This window comes from Tamandua tetradactyla, chromosome 7, assembly GCF_023851605.1.
Source record: "Tamandua tetradactyla isolate mTamTet1 chromosome 7, mTamTet1.pri, whole genome shotgun sequence".
Lineage (NCBI taxonomy): Eukaryota > Metazoa > Chordata > Mammalia > Pilosa > Myrmecophagidae > Tamandua > Tamandua tetradactyla.
The window spans coordinates 111118412-111134226 of NC_135333.1; the positions used below are offsets into that span (position 1 = coordinate 111118412).

General features: G+C 48.3%; 2 protein-coding genes and 1 long non-coding RNA gene across 7 annotated transcripts; 2 read left to right on the forward strand and 1 right to left on the reverse strand.

Moving 5' to 3' along the window:
- The first annotated feature begins 573 nt into the window (after window positions 1-573).
- On the forward strand, window positions 574-6006 carry GPD1 (glycerol-3-phosphate dehydrogenase 1). Of its 2 annotated transcripts, XM_077170857.1 has the most exons (8): window positions 583-1059; window positions 1593-1770; window positions 2566-2706; window positions 3311-3449; window positions 3676-3788; window positions 4416-4649; window positions 4872-4978; window positions 5892-6006. In XM_077170857.1, exons 1-8 carry the CDS (start codon window positions 1019-1021, stop codon window positions 5986-5988), a joined length of 1050 nt encoding a protein of 349 aa, XP_077026972.1. In that variant the 5' UTR covers window positions 583-1018; the 3' UTR covers window positions 5989-6006. The 2 variants fall into 2 exon arrangements, with proteins under 2 accessions (XP_077026973.1, XP_077026972.1); XM_077170858.1 differs by lacking the exon at window positions 1593-1770 and having other exon boundaries at window positions 574-1059.
- On the reverse strand, window positions 2460-8431 carry LOC143691804 (uncharacterized). Its single transcript, XR_013179696.1, has 3 exons — window positions 8057-8431; window positions 4854-5041; window positions 2460-4708 (listed from the first exon to the last, which is right to left on the reverse strand). It is a non-coding gene; the product is annotated as an uncharacterized LOC143691804 (long non-coding RNA).
- Window positions 7118-13500, forward strand: COX14 (cytochrome c oxidase assembly factor COX14). Of its 4 annotated transcripts, none has more exons than XM_077170862.1 (2): window positions 7118-7230; window positions 13097-13500. In XM_077170862.1, exon 2 carries the CDS (start codon window positions 13105-13107, stop codon window positions 13273-13275), a length of 171 nt encoding a protein of 56 aa, XP_077026977.1. In that variant the 5' UTR covers window positions 7118-7230; window positions 13097-13104; the 3' UTR covers window positions 13276-13500. The 4 variants fall into 4 exon arrangements, with proteins under 4 accessions (XP_077026977.1, XP_077026974.1, XP_077026976.1 ...); XM_077170859.1 differs by lacking the exon at window positions 7118-7230 and adding an exon at window positions 8578-8733; XM_077170861.1 differs by lacking the exon at window positions 7118-7230 and adding an exon at window positions 11724-11867.
- Window positions 13501-15815: the final 2315 nt, after the last annotated feature.

Genomic DNA, 15815 nt, shown 5'->3' on the forward strand with positions numbered 1-15815 from the left:
GCACACTTGCCTTGAATTTGAGGGAGTCCCTAGTGTGGTGGTAGGGTAGCTTTGGAAGCAACAGGGAAGGAAGTGAAGGAAGCTCAAATCCTCTTAAGGACAGTGTACATTTTGGCTGCCCCCTTTTCTCTCTTCCTTAAATCCAGAGCCTGCAAAAGGAGAATCATCTACCACTTGGCATTAGAGCCCTCTTTCACCTTTTTGTCTTTCTCTTCCTGGAACAAATTCAGGTGGGAGTCTTTTGAGGTAAAGAGGCCCATTGGTGAGTCCCTGAGATGACCACTGTGGCTGACTGGGATGGTGTCTCTTAGGTTTATAGGTTCTTTTCCTATCCTTGGGTTGCCCCTAAAGCAGGCCCTTAGTTCTTGTGTGGTCTTTTATTTAAAAGCGAGCCACCCCCCCCAACCCCCACCCTGCAGTAGAGCTAGTATGGGACCAGTGACTTTTTACTACTAGAGGACAAACCTGTAGGGCAGTTTGGGAATCCTGAGGAGACCTGTGTGTGTTGGGGCGGGGGGGGGGGGGGGGGGGGGGGGGCAGGATTCTGCCTTTGAAAAAAAGACATTACCATATCTGCTGCTAGGGCCTGAGTATAATTTATTCCATTGTGGGAGGACAGAGAGGGAGTGAGGGGGAACAATCAGTCACTAGCTCCATACATCTAGGCTGTTTCTTGGCAGATCTCAAAAATGAGACCATGGGTTGGGGTGGGAAGCAGGGGGATTGACTGCTAAGAGGCCTGGTGCCAAGGGAAGATGTGTGCCAGCACCAGCAGCTGGCAGACCTAAGAGGGAAAGCCAGGCCTGCTCTCTGCCCCATTCCTGCTCTCCACCTGTCTCTACCCTTCTCTCCACTTTTGCTGGCTCTGCCAGACTCTCCATCTCACTGGGCACCCGCCTCTTCACCCACCCCTCGAGGGTGGAGCTTGGCTGCACTCAAGTGTGGCGGAGTTAAATGCTCCTAGTCAGCAGCAGAGTTGGAGAGAGTGGCACCAAGCCGGCTCGGACAGAGAAGCAGCATGGCTGGCAAGAAAGTCTGCATTGTAGGCTCCGGCAACTGGTAAGCTACTCTGTCATGGGGTGTGGGGGAAGGGTACGTTGTCCCAAGTACAGAGAGGTTTAGAGAGGAAGGCTTGGCAGGCAGGAGGCAGGGAGTGAGTAGGTAATGTCCTCAGGTTCCTATTCCACCCCTGATATTCTCTTCTGTGCCTACCCCCACCAGGACAGACAGTGCCCAAACCTCTCCTGGCTCTTGCCTGCCAGGGCAGCTGCACCTGTTCATAGGAAGGGAGCCTCCAGAGTGCTCCCTCCTGAAAAGCTGCTTGGGTTTGGGGGGATGGGAGACTAGAAGGGCCGGCCCCCCTTCTTCAGCAGCAAAGTGTGAGGTAAACTGAATCTCCTTTCTTCTACTAGGTCACTGGAGGTGCACTCTGTCATGGGGGTGGGGGTGACAAGGAAAGTGGCAAGTAAATCTGGTGAGCTGCTGAGATCCTGAAATGGAGTACTGTCCCTGCCTCCCTGACTGTTGGTCAATACCATTTTCTCCCTTATATCCTCTCGTCTCCACTTTACTGTGTCCCCCCTTCCTGCTAGGGGCTCAGCCATCGCCAAGATCATAGGTGGCAATGCAGCCCAGCTGGCACGCTTTGACCCACGGGTAACCATGTGGGTGTTTGAGGAAGATGTCGGAGGCAGGAAGCTGACAGAGATCATCAACACACAGCATGAGAATATTAAATATCTGCCAGGGCACAAGCTGCCTCCCAACGTGGTAAGCTCCAACACTGCCAGGAAAGGAGAGAGAAAAGTGGAGGGAGGGAAGTTAAAGCACACATCTCAGAGGTGCCCCTGCTGAGAGGTGGCCATTTCAAGTGAGAACTGGAGTTCCATGCACGCCTATGCACAGCTCTATAACTGCTCAGCAGAGCTCTTTTGAGATCAAGGAGAAGGTGAACATACCTCCCTGCCTTACAGGCTCTCAGGTATGAAAGGGAGGACAGAACAAGGAGGTTGGTCTCCAGGGCAACCAAAGACTGGTTTGTGGGCTCCCAGATTTGGGGTCTAGGTAGTGCCTGCCTTGGGTTTTCATCTTGTTACTCATTTACCAGGTTATTAGCAGACTTGGAGGCTGCTCCTTGGACTTAAGGTCTTTGGTCAAATCCATGTGTCATTCTCCCCACCTGGAAAAAGAGAGCAGGGAAGAGGGCCAGAAGACTGGGGCTCCCCCTTCCTAAGGAACAGTGATGAAATCTTACTTGGCCTCTCCCCCTTGCCAAGCACAGGCCTCCTTTAGCCTCCCTCAAATATCCCACAGTCAAGAGCTAGAAGAGCTGGGAGGAGGTTTCCAGGAGCCTTCAAGAGCTCAGGACAGCTGGAACTTCAGGGGAACGATAGCTCGGGGGAAGGAATTGTAGTATCTTTTTCCTCCAAGTTAAGACATTTTCAGGTTCAGTCCCCCAAACCCCCTTTTCCCCCACCAACCTCATTCTTTGGTCCCCAGATTTCTTGAGTAGGGTTCTGTAGGGCTGGGAGAGGTCTGCCAGGCACTGCCTGATCCCTCCTACAGGTGGCTGTCCCAGATGTGATCCAGGCTGCAGCAGAAGCTGACATCCTGATCTTTGTGGTGCCCCATCAATTCATCGGCAAGATCTGTGACCAGCTCAAGGGCCACTTGAAGGCAAACGCCATGGGCATATCTCTTATTAAGGTGCCAGAGACACCTTCAAGTGGATGGTGTGGGAGATCAGCTATTGTGGGGCGTAGGGAGGGTGAAGTGAGGAGAACAGAAAATGGCATAAGTAGATCAAGATTTTCCGGGAGAGAGGAGAAGAGTTTGCTTTGGGTATGTTAGAGAACGCTGTCAGATGCTGGGAGTGGTTGGGAAGGGGAGGTTGGTTAGGGAGTAGGTAACTGATTAGTTTAGAGGCAGATGTCTTAGGGGAGTTTAGGGGATGTAAAAGAGATGTCTGGGGGGATAAAAGAAATAAGCTGGTTGGAGGAGTGAAAGAGAAGTTGGTTTGGGGCAGCGACTGAGATGGAAGTTTGGTGTATTTAGGATGAGAGTTGTTTGGGGTATGAGAGAATACATTGCCTTGGAGAGTTTGGTTCAGGCTATGCAGGAGAGTTTTGAAATGGATTCGTTTTTCACTGCTGTTTGCCTTTCTCACAGCAGACTTTAGCTGTACTGGAATGGACAGGATCTCTGGAGAGGGACACAGATGAACAGTGGATTTGGAGGGGGCAGGATTTCTAGGTAGGAAGCTCTCTTTGGGCATACAGGGAACCTGGCCTGAACTCCATCTTGTGCCCAGGGGGTAGATGAGGGCCCCAACGGACTGAAGCTCATCTCTGAAGTGATCGGGGAGCATCTTGGCATCCCCATGAGTGTGCTGATGGGAGCCAACATTGCTAATGAAGTGGCTGATGAGAAGTTCTGTGAAACCACCATTGGTGAGAGCACCCCTTTTCCTCCATACACAAGACAGCTTTAGTTGTGGCTTCTACCCATACCCCACCCCCACCTTCCCCTAAGGCAGGGATGGGAAGACCAACACATCAGAGGAGAGGGAGGATTGGGACACCCCCAGGAATGGAGTGCAGGTTTGCTTAGGGCAGGTATGGGAAGAACAGTCATAGTCTTCCCTTCAAAACCACAATTGCCTCCTCTCCACTTCAGGCTGCAAGGACCCTGCCCAGGGGCAGCTTCTGAAAGAGCTGATGCAGACACCAAATTTCCGTGTTACCGTCGTGCAAGAGGTGGAAACAGTAGAGATCTGTGGAGCCTTAAAGGTGAGGGACATAGGCACCCATTGGTGGGGAGAAGGTCCTGAGGAAGGTGAGCTCTAGACTTGCTCCTGGGCACTTGCTCCACTTTCCCACCAAGTTCCAGTCACATAGGAAGAATTGCAGAAGTCAGGCCTGCAGATTATTCACCTTTACACACTGGACCACCTTCTCATCGTTTCCCTGTAGCCTCTTATGGAACCTCTGTCCCTGGCTTCAGGGGGTGGTCCAGGGGAAAAAGACGATACCGTGGGGGTATTTCTCACGCTAACTGGAAATGAGACATGCAGGATACCCAGATTATAATGGCCAGAACTATGGATCCTGGACACTACCTAGCGCTATAGAATAGAATGGGTCATGAATGGGAGGACCACCTGTCCTTTCAGAGAAGAGTGGCTTTTGGAAAATGTCCTCAAGATGGGGAGCCAGGAAGCACAATCTCAGGGGAGATAGAGCAAGTGAGAAAACCCAGAAGTGGAAATAGTTCAGGGGCCCATATACTATATTTCACTTCTGTAGCAAGTATGCCATGGATGATGTAAGGAGCATGAGGCAAGTGCTGAGATATGCAAGTGGGGCCTGGAGGGGGTATGATGTCCTCCTCTCAGCTATGACCTCTTCTCCCCAAAGAATGTCGTGGCTGTAGGAGCTGGCTTTTGTGATGGATTGGGCTTTGGTGACAACACCAAGGCAGCGGTGATCCGGCTGGGACTCATGGAGATGATAGCCTTCGCCAAGTTCTTCTGCAGTGGCCCCGTGTCCTCCGCTACCTTCTTGGAGAGCTGTGGTATTGCTGACCTCATCACTACTTGCTACGGAGGGCGGAACCGCAAGGTGGCCGAAGCTTTCGCCCGCACAGGAAAGGTGGGGCCCAGTAAAATGAAGAACAGAGGGTAGGCCATCTAGGTGTCAAGGTAGAGGTTCTAGGCAGAGAACATCTCCTAACTGTCAACATTAAGACTGTTGCAAACATCCCTACCTTTTCTTTTCAACTAAGATCCCACATCCCATCTGAGTCCCAAACTCTCCAACTCACACTGGCAACTCTCTTTTTCCATTTCCGCCTACCTCCTGTTTTCTTCACAGTCCATTGAGCAGCTGGAGAAAGAAATGCTGAATGGGCAGAAGCTGCAGGGGCCCCAGACAGCTCGGGAGCTACACAGCATTCTCCAGCACAAGGGCCTGGTGGACAAGTAAGTGGCCGCCACAACCAGGAGTGCTCTCTCTGTTCATCACCTCCCTGGACCCCCCATTATCTGTGAAGTAGGCAGAGAGGGAAATGATAAAGAAACTAGAACTTGGGGAGTCTGTGATATGCCCATTGTCCCCAAGCTAGCTCATTTAAACCATCAGATTCAGGACTTTGAACTCCTTCCAGTCTAGTACTCTTTACATTACTTGCCCCCTCGGTATAGCCTTCCCTTTGTGCCCTTTCTTGTCTGCTAAAGGGATTAGAGCCCTGGAGCACCAGAGATAAGCTCATCTATCTGTACCACCTCTGTCCATCAATCCAGTCTCTGCTTTTCCCCTAAGGGCAAACCTATCCCCAGAATCCTGTCCTGGTGCTGAGGTGTAGGACAGTCTGTTCTTCAAAGTCCTTTTCAGGGAGTGCAGAATGAGCCCCAGCTCATTGGGCTGATTAAAACAAAGCTCTTTTTTTCTGGGAAAGAGTCCTAGAAAAGAATATGAAGCAGGGTTCAGGAGATCAGATCATGGCTGGTTAGGGAAAAACCTCAAAGGAAGCAGCCTGAGCAGGAGGATGAGAAGGAAGGAAACTGGCATTTATTGAGTACCTTCACATACATAATCACATACTCACTACTTTGGTATATTGGTCACATTTTACAGTTGATGTCACTGAGGCTCAAAGAGGTTAAGTGGCTTGCCCATTTGAAGCAAAAAATTCAAGCCCAGGACCCAAGCAGGCAAGTTCAGTTAGAGAGGGAGCAGGGCAATGAAAATCCAGGGCTTGGGAGTTAAAATTCTCTGCAAGTGGGAATTGAAAGCCAGTCTACCTGAGCTTATGGGAGGGAGGGTAGGAGAGTGGGGGGTAAGTGGTGGATAGGAAGTAGGAGGCTAAACTGGGCCTCTCCCTCCCCACTATAGGTTCCCCCTGTTCACAGCTGTGTACAAGGTGTGCTACGAGAACCAGCCAGTGGGTGAATTCATCCACTGTCTGCAGAATCATCCAGAACATATATGAGTGGGTCTGGGGCCCAGGCCAGGCATCTTCTTTACACCAATGGGGACAAACAGAAGCTTGGGACACGAGGTCACCAGGATCTCTGGGATTCCCCATGGAACAGCCTGTTCTCAGCCTTTCTACTGCCTGGAGATCCTGAACCCTCAAGTAACCTGCAGCTTCTTGCCACCAAATCTCAGCCATACATGGAGTGGCCCTCCCCAGATGTGGGGCTCTCTCCCTATCCCTAGAAAGAGGTAGAATCAAGCCCCAAGCCCCAATGCTGACTGCTTTGTGTGTGTGTGGGGGGGGGGGGAGGGGATAGGGGAAGAGAGGCAAGGCAAGGGCTACCAGTTGTTCCCTCACACAGACCTGGAATACTGTCCCTAAGCACATTTAAGTGGCTAAAGAATACTCACCCATAGGAGAGATGAAGCAAGTTTGGCCAGGGAGGAGACTGGGCTTTTGAACTGACATAAACCCCAGGACCCCTTGGCTCTGACATCTGCCATGCCCCACACAGCATCAATGGATCTCAGTGTTTGTAAACAAAATACAAAGATCTCAAACAACCACCTTCTAGCTTCTCCTAGCAACATCTGTGTCCTCAGAAACTCCTGGTCATCCCCTTTCCCCTCCCTCGGGCTGCTCTGGCACAAGTTGCTGCGATGTTGGCATCTCTGGGCCTGGGGCCTGCCACTCTCCCAAGGACCTCCTGGTTCCTAGTTCTCTGCCAACTCCTCTCCATCTTGTGTGACCTTTCCAAGCTTTCCCTTGTCTTCCCCTCCAGCACCATGTTTGGGGAGCAGGAACTTAATCTGCTGACAGAGCTACACCTTTACATAGCAGGCTTGGATCACTAGGCTCCCTGTGACCTTTGTATTTGCCCTGCCTCCCTTTTCAGGAGTTCCAGTGGGGGAGGTGTCAGTTTGGCTCCTCCTGCTGCTATCTCCCTGACAGTCATCCCTGACTCCACCCCTTTCCTCCTCCTAAGCTCTGTACCTTATTGTTTGTTGTCCCTAGAGCGGCTAACCAGATTTGGTGTATACACAGGCCAGGGAGAAAGTGGCCCAAAGGCTGAGCAAGGGTTCCCATGTTAGTGGGTCCTGACATTTCAAAGCCAGATCTTGTTGAATGAGACCCTTCTTATGGGATGGTGACATCAGTGCCTCAGGAGCTGGGAAACTTAAGGAAGAGGAAGAAAATACAAACCACCTTAGCTCTGGAGTGAAGGAGGCAGGGCAAGACAGGACTCGGAGGAGGGTGAGTGCTCTGTACTAGTCAGGAAGGAGTGGGGGGAGGGGAAATGTCACAGGTCAGCAGCCTGGGCCCCTGGCTAAAAATATTTCTTCAAGGGCTCCTTCCATGGCCAGCAGAGGGTCTCAGCTTCTGTGTGGCAGCACCTGGCACATTGACTCTGTCCAGCATTATGTTATTCCTCCCTTACAGCCTGCCCAAATCAGGAAAGCAGGCACGGCTTTGACCCTAGCCTTTTATCATTCACTGATCTGCCAGTTAAGGCCAGAGCTGTCAGAATCAGGTAGGGAGTGTGTGAGGGGCACAGTCACCCCAGGGTTGCTGGGTCCAGGTCGGACACAGAAACCAGAGCTGCCTCCCCAGGAGGTCAAGGAGGGGCCTGAAAGACTAGCTTTCTTCCCTCATCTGCAAACTTAATGCGAACTTGTTAGGTGTTCACATACCTCCCTGTGTTTGTTCACTCCATAGTCAACTGTGAATTCGACTCAGATCTACTTGTCTATGCAATAAAATGTTTTTTTTTCTTCTTCCAGAAAAGAATTAGGGAAGGGAACTTCGGTGCATGGGGCAGTGAGCGTGTTGTCGGGTATCATTGTGTGTGCTTGCTTTCTTCTCTTACCCGAAAGCATCTTTTTCGGCAGGAAAAAAAAAACTCGTCTCGATAAGCCCAGTTACTCTCTGTCCCCAGCAGCGGCACCCACTCAGTTCGCGAGTAGCTTCCACCCACGCCCCTTCCACAAAGCTGACGCCCTCCCAGCCTTCCCCACCCCTTAGGGGCTTTATCACACCGCAGCAAGCGGGGATGTCACATACGGATCAAGAAGCCCACTACCTCTGTGGTCATGGCCAAACCTGCCACTTCCTCTGTGGTCCGGGCCTTGAGGTGCCCGTCCGGGTCCTACCTGAGCTCGGCCGGCATCCGGACGGACAACTCTAGGCTCTAGAGGGCGCGCGGTCCACTCCAGAGGCGTGGCTCCCGGAGAAATTACAAGGCTACAGGAGACGTCAGCGCGGCGTAGGCTGGGAATTGGCTGACTGTCACTTGAGTTAGGAAGATCAAGTCTTAGCGCGAGTGAGTACTGTACACAGTACTAAATGTTTCGGTTACAGGGCCTCGGTCACCAAGGACCGTCCCTAAATGTTAAAGACTACAACGTCCAGAATTCAACGAGACTCAGCGAGGAAGGCTCGTCTGAGGATGCATAATAAGGCCGGAAGCCGGAAGTACATAGGAGATAAGCGGCCGGCGCGAGGTCCCGCCTTAGTGGGCGGGGTTGTGCGAGGTCGGGCACGGGATTCCCTCTCTCCGGTTGGGAGCCGAATGCTAGAGGCTACGTGGGGCGAGTTCGTTTTCCGCACCAATAGCTGAGGAGTTTAGTGCAGTTCCTGGGCCGCACGGCTCTGGTTCCGGGTGCTGCGTTCGGCCGCGGTGGGAGTTGTGCAGATCGTACTAACGAGACGCTGCTTTGCGGAGGCCTCGCTTGGCTGGGAGGACGCTGCAGCAACCAGGTACGCCGTCTGCGAGGGCCAGGCAGGGGTCACCTGTCCACCAAGTGCGCGCCTACTTGGGCCCGGCCTCTGTTTACCGAAATCCCCTTACTCCGGGTTTTCAATCTTAAGTGTCCTTGAGGTCACGAGCGTATTCTGCGCCCTGGACCAAGAGCCACGGTCTACTCTGCTTCTAACCCAGACTTCTTGTAGCAGCAGACCAGTCTTGCTAAAGCGCTGATCCTCTCAAACCTGGGCTTGGATCTGGCCTCTTGTCCTTCTACACTCAGACTCCAAATAGTCCCTCCTTGTCTTTTAGTCCGTTGCACTTTGATAAGTGCCCTTACTGAGCATCTTTTGTGCATATCGGTTATCCAACTCCATCCCTTTGCTGCTTTCACCTCCCGGAAAGCTGTCCCTCCCACTTCTCTGCTGTTGTAAATCGTGCCCACCCTTCTAAAAAACCCCAGCCCTTTCGCCTTTCTGCTAACTTCTTTCGAGCCCCCCACTCAGTCTCTGAACTTCTTACAGTGCCTCTTTTCTCATTCCTGGTCACGTACCGTCCTCTGCCTCATCGAACAAATACTGGGAAACATAATTTATCCCCATCAGCCCGTTAAGTTCCTTTCAGACTGAAGCAATGCAGCGTTCAGAGCACAATGTGCGGTCCATGCGGAGTAAGTAGTTAAGAGAAGTGAGTGAATTTAAACTGCGATGATGGACTCATTTGAGGGAAATAGTCTTCCAGGGAAGAAACCTGTGCCTTCTGGTCCACATAACCACTCTCCAGATTGCACCCCGGTGGCGTTTTCCATAACGATTTTTCCCCTTTATTCTGTGTGTGTGTGTGTGTGTGTGTGTGTGTGTGTGTGTGTGTGTGTTTCCCCCCAAAACCTGCCGTCAAAGTCCATCACCCTTCAGCGTTGCCCACCTTTGTGCTTTATTGACAAAATGATTGTCGAATGAGAACGTTCTCCTGCTAACCTCAGAAATTACCTTCAAGGTTAATCCTTCCAGGGATTCTAATTTCAATTTCATCCTTTCCTAGGCCGTCCTGGATCTTGCTCCATCCTCTCTCCCGTTTTTATCCTCAGTTTAGCCACCGGTTAAAACATTTCTTCCCCTTAAAACGTATTTAATTTCTTCCCCTCCAAAACATATTCAAATCTTTCTTGTCAAAAAAGCAAAACAAAGCTAGAATTCTTTTGACGATGTTACCTTCTCAAGCTACTGCCCTATCACTCCTGTTCCATTAACCAGCAAATCGAAGGAATAGCATTTATTATCTTCGGGTTAGGGCTTAGGATCCTTCTAATAATCTGCTTCCTGCTGTCCCAGGAAAAGGCACAGACACCTAGAAACCTTGGACAGGGGTTCATAGGCCTGCTGGAGCCCTGGCTAAGAATCTGCTCTTTATTTGATGCCTGTATTGTCTCTTCCAGGCCAGTGCACTAAACGTACTTCCACTGTATGCTTACCATTGCCCTAGACATCTGTGGTCCCATCTTCAGACACTTAACTTTGCAATAGTGGTTCCCAGTTCTTATTCTGGCCCAGAACCCCCGAAGGATACAGCACACCTCCAGCAGAGATTTTCAGCCAGGATGGAGGGTATAGTTAATAAAAAAGCCTCCCAGAAGTTTCAGGAATTCCTCTGGGAATTTCCTACCTATCTTTTTTTCCCTGTTTCTTTCTTCCCTTGGCTTCTCTACTCTCTTTGGTCTTACTCTCTGCTTTGGTGTCACTTGCTAAGCCACAGTTTGTATCTTTAGCCTAGCCTTTCTCCCATGCTCTGTCCAGATTTACATTTCTGTCTGCCTGATAGGCACCATCACACGAGTGTTGTATTGAGCATCTTAATTTTAACAAGTCCAAAACCCAGCTCCTAATCTTGGTTGACACCATTCCACCCCACCTCCACCATACGCACACAGTGACATGTGCCTGCTTCTCTTGTTTCTTATTTCTGTTTACAGTATTATAGCACATGACAGTTGCCTACTGTGCTACCTTGGAGGTATTTTCTGCTTTTGCCCTACCAATTCTAATCTATTCAGTTGATAAATCCTGTTCTACTTCCAAAATAACTTCTGCATCTTTTCTCTTCATTTCTTCTGCCACTGCCTCTGGACAGATTCTCATTATCCAGAGTCTGTGAAGAATTTTTGTTAATTTGAGAATAAAATAAATCCCAGGATGGAGTAGAGACAAACAAAGGAAATGAGTTTCTGGACACCAGGATTGCATCTGTGTTATTCAGTCTTCTGTCACTCTTCTAGCCAGCTGTACCACCTGTTTTTTTGTTGGCTGGTGATGCTCCCAGCACTCTTCCTCTAGCCCCATGCGGAGGTGGATTCTAGAACTGATCATCTGGCCAAGCTCAGAGTAAGGGGGATGGGAGGGGAAGAATAAGAGTGGGAGCTTGAAGGCTGCAGGTCTGTTGAGGGTGGGGCACTTGTTTCCTACATTAGTGTTCTGCTGTGTGTGTGTGTGTGTGTGTGTGTGTGTGTGTGTTTTCTTCACTGTCACATGCAGTTTGGATTCCTTTCAAACCTCAGCTAACATGAATGCAGCCCTTTCTCATCTTGAATCTGTGCCATTTGGTTCTCTTCCTCTGACTTTAACAGCACTTTCCACAGTATTATAATTCTGTGGAAATTATAATTTCCACAGAATTATAATTCAAGGAAGCTATGCCTCAGCTCAACCTGGGGTCCACCAGGCCTCCCTCAAAGACTGGCTCAAAGGCAGTGTTTATCCCCATATGGCTCACTCTGAGAGCACTTAGTGTCCCCTGAACCACTAACCCAGAGCTTTTCCTCTTCCAAATGCTTGACTTTTTTTTTGACACAATATTGTCTTTATTCAGAAATTAAATGAGTGAAAAGATTATATAGAGATGCTAGATTGCTGTTAATTCTGATTCACCACCATCCCCTTCTGAAATCTCTGCATTGCAAAAGAGATGACTAGAATTATATTTCCCAGAATCCCCTACCCTGATAGTTCCAAGTTAGAATTTACCAATAGAAGGGACTCTCATAAGATTGGGAAGATGGAAGAGAAGATGAAGCCATTATCCTCTTGGTGGTAGTTGCAACCAGATGGGTAGACATCAGTCACAGTGGCTTCCCAATGAACTCACGAGATTTGTGGTGGGATTTTCTAAGAGATTCTTGAGAATTTCAACAGCTTCCCAGTGAGCATTTGAGAATCACCCATTTCTGTGCTTTATGCTGTGTTCTTCAACTGAGGCTTTCTTGACCTTCCTTGTTCTTTTAGTTTCTCCAACTGTTTAATCTAATTCCTAAAGTAACCTTTTCTACCCAGAATAAATACTGGCTTCTCTTCCTGAACAAACCTTGACGGTTACAATTCTGGAATGGGTTATGAATATATCTGTGAAGATCAGCATTTATAATTGTTATATTAAAGCAATCCTATAGATGACTGTTTTGGGTGGTTTTAAGTAGTCCAAATGCTTGATTTTTAAGAAATCTTTTCTCATTTAATTCCAATCAGTCTTAATTCCTTCAACAGAGAGGAGCCTAAGAACACATCCATAGTGTCAAATTGAGGAACACGTTGGTTAGGAGTTAGGATGAGCGGTTCCCATGCTTGTTCCCTAGCTCAGAATATCTAGGGAACAATTAAATTGGAAGTAATTTATCTCATGCAAATGTGAGTTAACAAATTGTTGGGACCCAGTAAGTTTCTTTTTAGTCCTTGGGATAGGTGCCTGGTATTAAGTTTGGAACTTACAATTAATGGTATAGAAGGTTAAGAATAATTGGAAGAGTATAAAAGTACTCTTGGCACTGTTTCAGATATATTGTGGCTTAAATGCTTGAGGGCTAGCCTGAGAAACTAGCCACCATGAATAAAATTGTTTTTATGGGAAACAAATTGGATTTTGCCTGGAAGGTTCCCATTTGGTCTTCCTAGAGAGAAACATTCACTGCTAATACTTAATCCCTTGCTACCTCCATTAACTCCCTTCTAGCCAGAAAAACTGATGCTTGTTTAAAATAATACACTAATTAAGAGCATTTCTGGATAGTCCATACTGGTCATTTCTGGACATAAGAAAAAAATAGAGGGACAGAGAAATGGGAGGGCATTAGCTATGATGTCATTCAGGTGCACCAGGTTTCAACCTTTTATCTGTCTTGTATGTAGACGTTATTTGCTCTTTTGAATCCTAAGAGTTCCCAAATGATATATTTTCAGAATCCTTATAAGATTGCCTGCATGTAGGGACCCCTCAGTATACAGTACAGACAGACTAAGCAGGATACATAAGTTATGGGATGGCCTTAAACAGGGAAGGGGGCTGGGCAGAGAAGACCTTTTCCTCAGGTCTGAAGCTAGTATGTCTTTTCAGGGAACAACATGCCAACTGCCAAGCAGCTAGCTGACCTTGGCTATAAGACCTTCTCCGCCTCTATGATGCTACTCACTGTGTATGGGGGCTACCTCTGCAGTGCCCGCGCCTACCGCTATTTTCAACTGCGCAGCTCCCGGCGCCAGGCTGCAGAACAGAAGACCTCGGGAGTCCTGTAGAACTTGGCGCTCTTTCCCCTGAGCAGAGAGGCCTGAGGCTTGCTGTGGAAAGACTTCATCTGCAGTAACTTCCTGGTTAAGAGAACCGGGGCCTTGATGGTTTTCAGACCCTGCCGGAAGAAATTGTCCATGTTTTCTATGGTACTCCCAGTTTGGAGAGGCTGTCGAATCATAACAGGAATATGAGAGTGAGGTGTAGCCATAGGCATTAAATATTTTGCCATATCTGTGTCTTGGTGTTTTTGTTTACTCAAATAGGGTATGGACCAGAGGTGGGTTCTCATCTGGTAGTTTTCTAGTCACAGACTGGATTTCTGTGTCTTTGTGCTCTTATCACCAGTGAAGTGGGTGCTATAGTTTTAGAAATAGTAATATCAGCTCTCATCTCAGAAAAGAGTGTCCCAGTATAAATCCTCGGAAAACCCTACTTCTGTCATTGACCATTTGAAGACTAGTCACTGTGTCCAGGTAAGGGGGTACTCTAGCCAGCATGGCCACATATGCTCCTCTGTGTCAAGGCAGGCAGAGACCCTTGTTTGACAGCTTTCCCAAAATTGCAAAGTGAAGGAAGGATAGTTCCCAAAAGAAAGGGCTGTTGAACAGCCAGTAACAAGAAGGCCACCTCTTTTGGCTCAGGACCTGTCGAATGCACCTAGCTGTGATGAGGGATCACAATAGTGGGTGTAGTAATAGCATAAGGGTAGACTCCTCACTGTGCCGCTGTATGGGGAAATCTACCTGTAGGTCTTTGTTACTAGGTTACCTTTCTTCAGCTTATTGCAGAGTTGTAAAGGCGATTTGAAAGAAAACACAGTGCACTCAAGGTAAACCCAAGTATGAGGAGAGATGTTCTTGTCACCAAGAGTTCTGCTCTGAGGCTTGCTAGTTTGTCATTCTTGGTGGTCACCCAAAATATTAGCCCTCTCGGACACCGGTTCTCTCCCATACCCTTGTCTGCATCCTGCTCTGCCATTTCCCACCTCCTCTTAAACCTCTTAGCTGAAGACTCTCTTCCATAATTAAAAGCCATTTTTTCTATAGCCTCAACCATTTTACTCCAGCCCCTCTTGGTGTGTTAAAAGGACCCTACTCTCTCCTCTGGTTTCTCACTTGTCTGCATAGTAGGTGTGCCTGCTTGAATCTGTTATGTATCCCAGAAAAGCCAAGTTCTTTAATCCTCATTCAGTATTGCTGGATGAGATTTTGTTTCCATGGAAATGTAACCCACTCAGTTGTAGGTTGTAGCTCTTGATTAGGTGGTTTCCATGGAGATGTGTCTCTGTCCGTTCAAGGTGGGGTTGCTCACTGGAGCCCTTTAAGAGGGAACCATTTTGGAAAAAGCTTTAGAGCCAACAGAGCCCACATAGTCAGAGACCTTTGGAGATACAGGAAAAAAAATGCCTCCAGGGAAGCAGTTAAAGAAGCCTGGAGAGAAAGCTAGCAGATGTCATCATGTACCTTTACAGCTGAGAGAGAAACCCCAAATGTCATCAGCCTTCTTGAGCCAAGGTATCTTTTCCTGAATGCCTTAATTTGTACATTTTCATGGCCTTAGAACTGTAAACTTGCAACTTAATAAATTCCCCTAAAAAAAAAAAGCCATTCTGTTTCTGGTATATTGCATTCTGGCAGTTTACAAACTAGAATAGGTTCATCATTTTCTCAGCTCTCCAGTGCTTTCAAACAGTGACTTCCCTACCAAAGTATAAATGAGTCATTTTTGAGGAGCTTTGCATTCTTTCTAGAATTTGGAGACTTTGAATCTTTTGAGTTCTATTTTCTTCCAGCTGGTTAGCCCTATTTTAGTCTCAGCTACTTCTCTGTCCAGCCTATGCCCATAGCCGATCCCCAGAACTGAGCACCACCTGCAGTCTCTGCCTCCATACTGACCTACCCTTTCAAACCCCAGACCTTGCTCCATTAGTTATCCCCTTTCTCTTGTCTTTAACTCACCCTCTATTAGTTCTTTCTCCTCAGTATATAAACTTGCTCAAGTCTCACCCCAACCAAACCACTCAAAATTACATAAGTTGCATGTGCTAGTTTGAAAGGATGTATGTCCCCTAGAAAAGCCATGTTTTAATCTAAATCCCATTTCATAAAGGCAGAATAATCCCTATTCAATACTGTATGTTTGAAACTGTGATCAGAGCATCTCCCTGGAGATATGATTTAATCAAGAGTGGTTGTTAAGCTGGATTAGGTAGAGGCGTGTCTCCACCCATTTGGGTGGGTCTTGATTAGTTTCTGAAGTCCTATAAAAGAGGAAACATTTTGGAGAAAGGAGATTTGGAGAGAGCAGAGAATGCTGCAGCACCACGAAGAGTCCACAGCCAGCGACCTTTGGAGATGAAGAAGGAAAACACCTTTTGGGGAGCTTCATGAAACAGGAAGCCAGGAGAAGCAGCTAGCAGGTGACACCATGCTTGCCATGTGCCCTTCCAGATGATAGAGGAACCCTGACTGTGTTCACCATGTGCCTTTTCAGATGAGAGAGAAACTCTGTGTTCGCCATGTGCCTTCTCACTTGAGAAAGAAAC

What these genes read in the sequence shown, in the direction of transcription:
- GPD1 (XM_077170857.1), top strand. Translation starts at nt 1,019, where the DNA reads ATGGCTGGCAAGAAAGTCTGCATTGTAGGCTCCGGCAACTG. An exon ending in ATTGTAGGCTCCGGCAACTG is followed by an intron (nt 1,060 to 1,592) that starts GTAAGCTACTCT and finishes CCTTCCTGCTAG; the next exon opens with GGGCTCAGCCATCGCCAAGA. An exon ending in GTTCTGTGAAACCACCATTG is followed by an intron (nt 3,450 to 3,675) that starts GTGAGAGCACCC and finishes TCTCCACTTCAG; the next exon opens with GCTGCAAGGACCCTGCCCAG.
- COX14 (XM_077170862.1), top strand. Translation starts at nt 13,105, where the DNA reads ATGCCAACTGCCAAGCAGCTAGCTGACCTTGGCTATAAGACCTTCTCC.